This window comes from Mytilus galloprovincialis, chromosome 2 (assembly GCF_965363235.1).
Source record: "Mytilus galloprovincialis chromosome 2, xbMytGall1.hap1.1, whole genome shotgun sequence".
Lineage (NCBI taxonomy): Eukaryota > Metazoa > Mollusca > Bivalvia > Mytilida > Mytilidae > Mytilus > Mytilus galloprovincialis.
The window spans coordinates 115,591,818-115,603,915 of NC_134839.1; the positions used below are offsets into that span (position 1 = coordinate 115,591,818).

The 12,098-nt window shown below is 33.3% G+C and overlaps 2 protein-coding genes across 2 annotated transcripts in view; both read left to right on the forward strand.

Annotated features, from left to right (window-relative positions):
• The window catches only part of LOC143065522 (integrin alpha-4-like), a 64,920-nt gene extending 59,741 nt beyond the window's left edge, over nucleotides 1-5,179 (forward strand). Inside the window, exons 19-21 of the mRNA XM_076239147.1 lie at nucleotides 1,315-1,407; nucleotides 1,818-1,943; nucleotides 4,387-5,179. Coding sequence (XP_076095262.1) covers nucleotides 1,315-1,407; nucleotides 1,818-1,943; nucleotides 4,387-4,548 — 381 coding nt within the window. The 3' untranslated portion in view covers nucleotides 4,549-5,179. The remainder of the gene's footprint in view (nucleotides 1-1,314; nucleotides 1,408-1,817; nucleotides 1,944-4,386) is intronic.
• Nucleotides 5,180-9,956: 4,777 nt separating this feature from the next.
• LOC143065523 (integrin alpha-4-like) overlaps nucleotides 9,957-12,098 on the forward strand; it is a 73,552-nt gene continuing 71,410 nt past the window's right edge. The window contains exon 1 of the mRNA XM_076239148.1: nucleotides 9,957-10,168. Within this exon, the coding sequence (XP_076095263.1) occupies nucleotides 10,023-10,168 (146 nt within the window). The 5' untranslated portion in view covers nucleotides 9,957-10,022. The remainder of the gene's footprint in view (nucleotides 10,169-12,098) is intronic.

A 12,098-nucleotide genomic window follows, 5' to 3' on the forward strand; every position in this document is an offset into this window, starting at 1 on the left:
TAAATAACTGACAAAACACCGAACTTAACAGTAAATAACTAACAAAACACCGAACTAAACAGTAAATAACTGATAAAACACCGAACTACACAGTAAATAACTAACAAAACACCGAACTAAACAGTAAATAACTAACAAAACACCGAACTACACAGTAAATAACTGACAAAACACCGAACTACACAGTAAATAACTAACAAAACACCGAACTACACAGTAAATAACTGACAAAACACCAAACTAAACAGTAAATAACTAACAGAACACCGAACTAAACAGTAAATAACTGACAAAACACAGAACTACACGGTAAATAACTGACAAAACACAGAACTACACGGTAAATAACTGACAAAACACAGAACTACACGGTAAATAACTAACAAAACACCGAACTAAACAGTAAATAACTGACAAAACACCGAACTAAACAGTAAATAACTGACAAAACACCGAACTACACAGTAAATAACTAACAAAACACCGAACTAAACAGTAAATAACTAACAAAACACCGAACTAAACAGTAAATAACTGACAAAACACCGAACTAAACAGTAAATAACTGACAAAACACCGAACTACACAGTAAATAACTAACAAAACACCGAACTAAACAGTAAATAACTAACAAAACACCGAACTAAACAGTAAATAACTGACAAAACACCGAACTACACAGTAAATAACTGACAAAACAGCGAACTACACGGTAACTAAAAAATAGGAAAGTCCGTAAAAAACTGACAAAATAAACGTTTTTGTAGTTGACAGCGCATACAGTATATATCATGTCTCAATGATGTACAAAGTCATTAGAATATAGATAAGGGTGAACAATAGTGTAAAAACCTCTTGCGTCCGAATCGTACCTCTCTCTGCACCACTTATCGTTAAAGTCACAAACTCGATAGCGCGAGGTATCATTACTGAGTGACGTCAAAAGTCATGCAAACAAAAGAAATATTTTATCACGAACTTAAGCAAAACTGTAACGTCAATAAATCGATACACAACTTCAGGACAAAAACACTGTTATTTATTATCATCTCTTCAACCTCGGCTCTCGTGCTGATGTTTTGACCATTGACTGATAAGAAATTTCATATGAAAACTTCAAGCAATAATCTGATATTATTATTTATTCTGTATCACGAAAGGGATATCAAGTAAAATTGTCCTATTTCTTTGGATGATACTGAATATTTGTATCCTAGTCCGCGTAAATAGTATGATTTTTCTGCGTTAAACATGTAAGACCATACATAACAACAATGTATACCGCTATTTACGATTACAATTATTTTTTTTCAGGTGACTGGTATAATTTATAAAAGTATAGCAACACTAAAGAGTGAGAATAGTAACAGACAACTCATCGTCGCTACCAATTCTTCGAGCATAGAAGTAAGTCCAATTTTAATTCCAAATTAGAGATGTCATTCCATTTTCACGGTCCACTGTACATAGAAAAAGATGGTGCGGATGGGGCATTCGTGTTCTGGGGACACATTCTTGTTTAATGATAGGACTAGCTTGTTAAGTCCGACTTTTTCAGAGAATACCCTTCACCGTGTGTACGATTAAAAACACAAATAAAAACAGATAAGGTGGTTCTACGGCAACCATTCAATAACAAATCCTTTGCTTTGGACAAACACATACAAACACTTTAAACTCTCCATACCTGGGATAAACAGTGAATATCATTTGAAAAGTCTGTAACTCATCGAAGCGACAATATGTTCATATAAATGTAAATAGAATAAGGTTTTATCCTAAGTCAAATACACAATGTTTTACGTGATCACTTACAGGTTCCAAGTGAAATATTTCCAAAAGATATTGCAGTACAGTCAGAACAAATTAATTTATGGATTATAATTGGAAGCAGTGTTGGTGGATTAGTACTTCTTGTTTTACTGGGTGTAGGTCTATGGAAGGTGGGTATGTTTACTGGGTGTAAGTCTATGGAAGGTGTGTATGTCTTACTGATTGTAGGTCTATGGAAGGTGGATATGATTACTGATTGTAGGTCTATGAAAGGTTGGTATGGTTAACTGGGTGTAGGTCTATGGAAGTTAGATATATTTTACTGGGTACAGAGGTCTATCCGGCAGGTTGGTATGTTTTACTGGTTGTAGGTCAACGGAAAATGGGTATGTTAAATGGATGTAGATCAATGGAAGGTGGGTTTGATATACTGCACGTAGGCCTAGTTCTATGGAAGGTATGTATGTGTTACTGGCTGTAGGTCTATCAGACAAGACGGTATGTTTTACTGGTTGTAGGTCAATATAATGTGGGTATGTTTTACTGAGTGTTGGTCTATGGAAGGAGGGTATGTTTTACTGGTTGTTGGTCAATGGAAGTGTTTTTTTTTTACTGGATGTAGGTTTATTGATGGTGGGTTTGTTTTGCTGGATACAGGTATATGGAAGGTGGGTATGTTTTAATGAATGTAGGTCAATGGAATGTGGGTATGTTTTACTGAGTGTTGGTCTATGGAAGATAGGTATATTTACTACGTATTGGTCAATGGAAGATGGGTATGTTTTACTGAGTGTTGGTCTTTGGAATGTATGTATGTTTTAGTGAGTGTTGGTCAATGGAAGGTGTGTATGTTATACTGTATGTTGGTCTATGGAAGGTGGGTTTGTTTTACTGCTTGTAATGCTAAAGAAGGTGTTAATGTTAAACTTGGTGTTGGTCTATATAAGGCGGGTATGTTTTACTGGTTGTTGGTCAATGGAAGTGTTTTTTTAACTGGATGTAGGTTTATTGATGGTGGGTTTGTTTTGCTGGATATAGGTATATGGAAGGTGGGTATGTTTTAATGAATGTAGGTCAATGGAATGTGGGTATGTTTTACTGAGTGTTGGTCTATGGAAGATAGGTATATTCACTACGTATTGGTCAATGGAAGATGGGTATGTTTTACTGAGTGATGGTCTTTGGAATGTATGTATGTTTTAGTGAGTGTTGGTCAATGGAAGGTGTGTATGTTATACTGTATGTTGGTCTATGGAAGGTGGGTTTGTTTAACTGCTTGTAATGCTAAAGAAGGTGTTAATGTTAAACTTGGTATTGGTCTATATAAGGCGGGTATGTTTTACTGGGTGTAGTTCTATGAAAGAGAAGGGTATGTTTTACTGGATGTAGGTCTATGGAAGGTGGGCATGTTTTACTTGGTGTAGGTCTATGACAGTTGGGTAGGTTTTACTTGGGGTAGGTTTTTAAAAGGTGAGTAGGTTTTACTGGGTTTAGGTCTATGACAGTTGGGTTTGTTTTACTTGGTGTAGAACTATTGAAGGTGGGTAGGTTTCAATTGGTGTTGGTCTATGGAAGGAAGGTAGATATGATTTACAGGGTGTAGTGCTATGGATGGTGAGCATGTTTTAATGGGTGTAGGTCTATAAAAGGTGGGTAGGTGGATATGTTTTACTTGGTGTTGGTATATGGAAGGTGGGTTTGTTTTACTGGATGTAGGCCTAGGTCTATGGAAGGTGTGTATGTTTGACTGGGTGACCGTCTACAGAAGGTGGGTATGTTTAACTTCATGAAGGTCTGAGAAATTTGTAAGAATATTCTATGTATCCTTATGAAAGAGGGACGAAAGATACCAGAGGGACAGTCAAACTCATAAATCTAAAAAAAAAACTGACAACGCCATGGCTAAAAATAAAAGAAAACAAACAGACAAAGCAATATTACACATGACACAACATAGAAAACTGAATAATAAGCAACACGAACCCCACCAAAAACTAGGTGTGATCGCAGGTGCATCGGAAGGGTAAGCAGATCCTGCTCTACATGTGACACCCGTCGTGTTGCTTATGTGATAACAAATCCGGTAAATAGTCTAATTCGGTAGGTCACATTCGTGAAAGGGAAGGGGATTTTTGTAACGACGTAAGGAACATATCCGATATCATTTGTGAAACGGTTATTCCATAACGGTCAACCAATTCGTGATGGCGTCCGTAAAATTGACGAAGGGACGATTTTAACTTCACCATTTGAAACTCTTGGTTTAATAGCTTCTTTGTGATCAGCAACACTCTATCAAGAAAATCATGATAGGAAATGCAAGCACGGGAATATCGTATCAATTGGGAGATGTATACCCCGTATGCAGGTGCTGCTAGAATGTTGCTACTAAGAAATGGAAAGCTCACAATTGGAAAGCTGAAGTCATCTCTTTTGTCGTAAAGTTTTGTTTTCCACTGACCCTCATTGTCAATTTCATAAATTTATACTTATATTTTTCTACATTGAATATATTCATGCTACGGTTTCCTCTTGATATAACAAAATGTGTTATTTTCCCCTCAGTAGTATTATATTATAGGTATATTTTACATGTTCATACTGCTTTTACAGTGTGGCTTTTTCAAACGGCAAAAGAAAGAAGAAGTTAAAGAATGGAAACGTAAAAGTAATTATTATGAAAAAAGAAAAACGGCGAGAATTTCAAAAGCTAACTTTCGGGCGTCACAAGCAGCAGCTTTAAAGAGCAAGAAAATACCAATTATTACTGAATGATATAACTGACTTAATATAATAATGACACTGACTATACGCTGGTGTAAATTATACTCTGTTGTTATTATAATAATGACACTGACTATACGCTTATATAAATTATAATTTGTTATCATTACAATAATGACACTGACTATACGGTTATGTAAATTATACTATGTTATCATTACAATAATGACACTTACGGTAAATTATACTATGTTATCATTACAATTATGACACTGACTATACGCTGATGTAAGTTATACTATGTTATCATCACAATTATGACACTGACGATACGCTGATGTAAATTATAATATGTTATCATTTCAATTATGACACTGACTATACGCTGATGTAAATTATACTATGTTATCATTACAATAATGACACTGACGATACGCTTATGTAAATTAAACTATGTTATCATTACAATAATGACACTTACTATACGCTGATGTAAGTTATACTATGTTATCATTACAATAATGACACTAGCTATACGTTGATGGAAATTATATAGGTTATTACAATTATGACACTGACTATACGCTGATGTAAATTATACTATGTTATCATTACAATCCTGACACAGTGTATATTGAGTAATGCTCCAAATTAAATAAAAAACATTGGAAAATAATAAAAATGTTAATTTAGTCGAATAAGAATTCAAATAAAATTGAGAATGGAAATAAGGAATGTGTCAAAGAGACAACAATCCGACCAAATAAAAAACAACAGCAGAGGGTCACCAACAGGTCTTCAATGTAGCGAGAAATTCCCGCACCCGAAGGCGTCCTTCAGCTGGCCCCTAAACAAATATATACTAGTTTAGTGATAATGAACGCCATACTAATTTCCAAATTGTACACAAGAAACTAAAATTAAAATAATACAAGACTAACAAAGGCCAGAGGCTCCTGACTTGGGACAGGCGCAAAAATGCGGCGGGGTTAAACATGTTTGTGAGATCTGCAACCCTCCCCCTATACCTCTAACCAATGTAGAAAAGTAAACGCATAACAATACGCACATTAAAATTCAGTTCAAGAGAAGTCTGAGTCTGATGTCAGAAGATGTAACCAAAGAAAATAAACAAAATGACAATAATACATAAATAACAACAGACTACTAGCAGTTAACTGACATGCTATTCCTTTTCTTTAAAACATAATAAAACTATGAGGATTTTAATGACATTGTTTGTGAGGATTGTGAGAAGTGTGACCTGTTGAACAAATATTTTGGTTTGATGCATGAATAAAGGCAACAGTAGTATAAAGTTGTTCGAAACTCATAAATCGATAGAAAAAAAAACAAATCCGTGTTACAAACTAAAACTGAGGGAAAAGCATTAAATATAAGAGTAGAACAACGACATAACATTAAAATGTAACACACACAGAAACAAATTAAGCATTAGACAAAATTCCATGAAAATAACAAATATAACATCAAAACTAAATACAGGAAGTTGGAATAAAAAAGTACCTTCCCATGTCGTATAGTAATGTGAATTCACACTCAAACATAAGAGGAAACAAACGACATAACAGAAAAACAACGTGGGTTGAACCTGGTTTTGTGGCATGCCAATCCTCCCGCTTAAATGGCAATGTTAAATATAACATTCAAATGACAACATTACATAACAGGACTACAATATATATAAATAGGAGAACATATTGGACAAAGAAACAATGGAATAATAGCTAACAAAAGGCATCAGATTTAAAATTTAATACGCCAGGAGTGCGTTTCGTCCTCACAAGACTTACTAGTGACGCCCAGTTACAAAAGTTCGAAAGCCAAAACAAGTACAAAGTTGAACAGCAAAAGTTCAAAAATGCTAATCCAAATACGGCCAGGGTTTTCTGCTTGGGATACAAACATCCTTATTATTTAGAATACTTTATACCTTTGCAAACAGTAAATTTTATAAAATGACTATATAAAAGGTAGACATGATAAAACTGAAGTATTAACTAATTACAAGTGTGGAGAGAAAAAAACAAAAACAAAACAAAACAAACCGGATACATTATACATAAACCAACACAAAAATAATTAGACACACCCGAGTTAGTCAAGGCCTCAACGCAAAAAGTGACATCACATTTGAAATTGTAAAAAAAGGACAAATAATGACGTCACATTTGAATGACTAAAACTATTTTTCAAAAATAAGATAGAATAAGGATTGATTTAAGATTATATCTGTACTAAATACTGATATTACATTTGATAACAATGAAAATTGCGATACTTATTAATATCAAATTGAGGTCGCTATTAGACAATAAACTATATTCTATCTTCGGTGTCTGAATCAAACTGCAAACGTAATACATCGTATAAATTACGTTGAACAAAATCAATTTTAATAAATGAAGACGGTGATTAATTTTCTTTACCATAACACATGAATTAACAAAAAAGACGTCAAGACATTTGACAAAATCCGATGAGAATTACAAATATAGCATCATACTAAATACATGAATTTGGGATAGAAAAGTACCGTAATACGTCTTACAGCAATGCGAAATTTTTTTTTTTTTTTTTTTTTTTTTTTATTTTTTGCATGCAAACGTCACTGAAGATGTTTTGTAGACTTTTAATTTTAATCCTGGTATCTTTTTATCTCAGCTGGCCCGAAGGGCCAAGTGAGCTTTTCTCATCACTTGGCGTCGGTCGTCCGTCGTCGTTAACTTTTACAAAAATCTTTACCTCTGTAACTACTGGGCCAACAAATTTGGCTACAATCATCATTGTGGTATATAGTTATGAAAAGTGTGTCCTGTGACCTGGCCAACCGACCAAGATGGCTGCAATGGCTAAAAATAGAACATAGAGGTAAATTTTAGATTTTGGTCCTATAACTCTGAAACCAAAGCATTTAGAGCAAAACTGACTCGATAAAATTATTATTATCAGGTTAAGATTTACATGCCCTGAAATTTTCAAAGGAATCGGACAACCCCTTGTTAGGTTGATGCCCTTGAATTGGTAATTTTAAGGAAATTTTGCTGTTTTTGATAATTATCTTGAATATTATTATAGATAGAGATAAACTGTAAACTGCAAAAATGTTCAAAAAATCAAGATGTACAAATAAGTCAAGTGACCAAAATGGTCAGTTGATCCCTTTAGGAGTAATTGCTCTTTAAAGTCATTTTTTAACATCTTTTACAAAAAACTTCATCCTCTGAAACTACTATGACAAATTTAACCAAACTTATCCACAATCATCATAAGGGTATCTAGTTTTACAATTGTGTTGGATAACCCCGCTCTGCTCGCAAACCAAGATGGCCGACATGGCTAAAATAGAACATGGGGTCAATTGCAGTTTTTGGCTTATATCTCTGAAACCAAAGCATTTAGAGCAAATCTGACATGAAAATTCTTCATTAGGTCAACATCTATCTGCCCTGCTATTTTCAGACCATCCAGGCAACCCGTTGTTGGGTTGCTGTCACTGAATTGGTATTTTTAAGAAAATGTTGCAGCTTTTGGTTATTATCTTGAATATTATGATGGATAGAGATAAACTGTAAACAGTAATTATGTACAGCAAAGTAAGACCTTAAAATAAGTCAAACATGACCAAAATAGTCAATTGACCCCTTATGGAGTTATTGCCCTTTATTATCAATTTTTAACAATTTTCATAAATTTTGTAAATGTTTACAAAATATGTTCCCCTGTAACAACTGAGCTGAGTTCATTATAGATAGAGATAATTATAACTAGCAAGAATTTCAGTAAACTAAGATCTACAAACACATCACCATCACCTATACAAAATTTTGTCATGAATCCATCTGTGTCCTTTGTTTAATATGCACATATACCAAGATGAGCGACTCAGGCTATTTAGAGCCTCTGGTTTATAACTGCATATCTTTTTATATAAATTGGTTCTTTTGAGAGTATATTCAGGTCTTCATAAAACTTCTGAAAATAAGATATTCTATAAAACCAAGTTTCCCTGTAGAATACATATGAGACGAGGATATACACTTTTAGCTGACTTGTGAATGTACACATAATTGCATATCTTTAATAAAGGTGTTTCTTCATCATCATCCACAGTCAATTTACACTGTAAAAAACTGTCCAGAATTTTAAAGGAAAGAAGTGATTTGGTCCAGTTGAAAAAGGTTAAAAACTAGCACTTTGGAAGCTGTCAAAAGATTTCAAGACGCCCTATTAAACGTAAAATTTTCCATATTTTGAGTTAGGGCCGATGAAGTTTACTATAATTTTGATATAATTTGTCCCAAAAGTAGTACAAACACTGTAAAAATTTCATTGAGAAAGCCCAGGTGGGATTTGTTTAATTTTCATTTATGTTCTAAAAGAAATGCACTACGAAATAATTGTGGTCTCGGACCACAACATATTCTTTGAACAAAACAACCACTTCAACATTATCTGAACATTTTTAACAAATAAATGATCCGTAAACCTATCAAAAACTATAGTTAAGACCTAATCGTTGATATAATAACGTGAGCAAAACAAATTACCAAATAATTCAAAAAATCAATACAAAAATGTTGACCTATTTTTTTATTTATTTATATTTTAAATTCTCCACAACTACTTACATATTATACACAGGAAATTTAACTCACACACATGTTTTTGCTTTAATCAGAATATAATAATCTCGTTATAGTAACGAAATGGACGTTTAATGTTCCTTGGGGTAAAGGTGTGTGTGTTGGTATGGTCTTTTTTTTTTTGGGGGGGGGGGGGGGGGGGAGTTGGGTGAAGGGTTGTAAGATGATTACTTCCCGCTTTAGATAGGTTATTTATTCAATATATAAACTATAATCTATTTAACCACTAATAAAGAGCACGACAATTGTATGCTATCATTGATAAATTTAGCCGTGTGCTCCTAGTATTTCGTATACTTTAACGAGTTAACCAATGGACACTAACATAAATGGATATCAAGATTTTTTTTAAACATTATTTCTTTGTCTAGCCTATATAGGATTTGATGAATCTTTTTAAATAAAGGCTTTGTCTCTGATAAAGAGATACAGCCTGAAGCGAAATAGAATATTGTTTGTGTTGTATTTGTTTGTCTTTTACTGTTACACGAATTTTTTTGGGCAGTTATACATACTTGTTGCAAAAAAAAACTTATGAAGCAAAGTGCTAGATTAAAAAAATAATTCTTATTTTACTAATAAATGGACATGATGGTCAACATCACACATTGTCACACCTTTACACGTACAGCTGAAGTCGATACACCCTTTACGATGATTTTTTTGTAATACACAGATTTATGTAATTAATCATATAAAACAATGTAAATATACCATTGGATATAGGTGTGTGATCACGATAAAAATATATTTAAATAATATTACAAGTGTGTTGACAACATATTAGAGCTTCCTATTCCACTTGAATCAGTATAACATGTATAAAGGGGACTGTCATCTTCGTTAGAGTATGATAACATGGATGTGTTAGTTTTAACGTGTTTAATTTGTGGGGTATATAGTTTTAATGTAGATACAGACAATGTGGTCAGCATGAGGGGACCAGAAGGCACATATTTCGGGTATTCGGCAGTTATGTATGATAACGACGACGGAAAGCAATGGTAAGTACTAGATATTTAATGGAAGACAACCAATATTCCTCTCTGAATAGAATATCAACTAATTATTGAATGTAATAGTGTATTGTAATTATTCGTGTGTAGTTATAACTTTTAGTTTATATAATAATCATAGACTCCAGCTGGTTTATAAATGACTTGAACTGTATAATACACATATCAATTTATTTCCGTACAAATGTGCAAAGCGGGTACGTGTAAAGATCTGTAAATATTTGTGATTTTTTGTCTTAGTCACGTCTTGCAGTTTGCTTATCAACAAGCCAGAAATGTACATATTATAAAGGTCGTTTGAATACCGACCTGATTTTTTCCATGATTTACATTCACTCAGGACTGTTTGATTATCGACACTAGAGAGATTACATAATTAATTATCAACATGAATTTTCAGAGTTTTTTTATATCACAAGAGACGTTCGATTATTGACTTGACTTTTCAGATATTTTTGGGATACGATTGCTTTCAAGCAATCTGTAGACTTATACCGGTGGCTCAGAGCATTGCCCTCACGTCAATCGTTTTATTCTAAACATTAAGGAACATCTCAGATTCTTATGATTGTCTTGCTTTAAAAGGTAAAAACAAACAAAGGGATTGAACTTAAACAACTTTCCTATAATGTTCTTTTCATAATCTTCATGTTTGATAATTCCCTTGATTTATATGCGTGTTTTAAACAACACAGAAAATCAGAATTAAGCAGTATTTATATTTAGTATTTTTATAAATTTAGAAACACGTCAGAGGGAATTCACAGTTTTGATAAAATGCGAGAGTTCTCTGAATTCCGATAGAATGTCATTTAAGAACTGAAGTGGAGTTTTTCTTAAATGTTACCGTTATGAAACTGATATTTGAGATTGTACTTCCATAAAGAAATAGAGAACCATCCAGGTCGTTTAATAAACATTTGATTTACGTTCTTGCTCCAGGGTTTGTTTTGGAAATTATGCGCATGCGTATAGTTTTCTTGACTTCAAGGGGTTTTAGATTGAATGTTTGCTCTGGATTCTCCACTCAGTTAATTAATTTATAACTCATGGGATTTTTTCTATGTATGTCTGCTATTGAAGGTTATTGTTGTTGCATAATTTTAAATCATATGCATCATTTAAATTTAAAAAAAATCCTTATCGTAGAACAGCCCTTCAGGTGAAATGGAGTCTTCCATATTATCGTTTCGAGTTGTCTCCCTTCCGGAAGAGAGACAACTAGAAATGATAATATGGAAGACTCCTTCCGTAAATTCTGAATAACAACACGTCGAGTATTAGCTCGTTCTGTCAACATGATCAATAAACGTCGTATTATATTAAAAACGATCGCATTTTAAACCGATAAATGTGTACGGAAAGGAGTCATGATCACTGACCCAAAGGAAATTAAATATTTAAAGAGTTAGGAATGGGGTTCCTCCTAGAATTAACGTAGGAAAATAGGTGATAATTACGAAGTGACATACCTTCTCTCAGTCTGAGTCTCAGTGACTGCTGTGGAAAGTAAACTTGGAATTGATAGTACAAAAATAGAACATAGGCCTGATTACATTGTTCATACACTTTTATCGTGATTGGCTATTTTGTAACTATTTTAAATGTGAAGTTGAATTAGTTTTGAAAATAATATATTATCCAGCTACATGTATACATGTGTCAATGAAACAACGGCAATCGTATCCCTCAGAGCAATCTGCTCTTTGATTTTATCATATGAACCGTGTGATTATTGACAGGACATTTCAGATAAAATATTATTTTGACCATATGATTATCGGATTGATAGAGATTATATTACATTAAGACAAATTAAAAAGAGGTTCATATCTATGTCGTTGTGTGCAATTTCGGAACTATAGTGTTCACCAGTTATAGCTATTAAATAAGGTCGACATAAAAGAATCGATAAAGA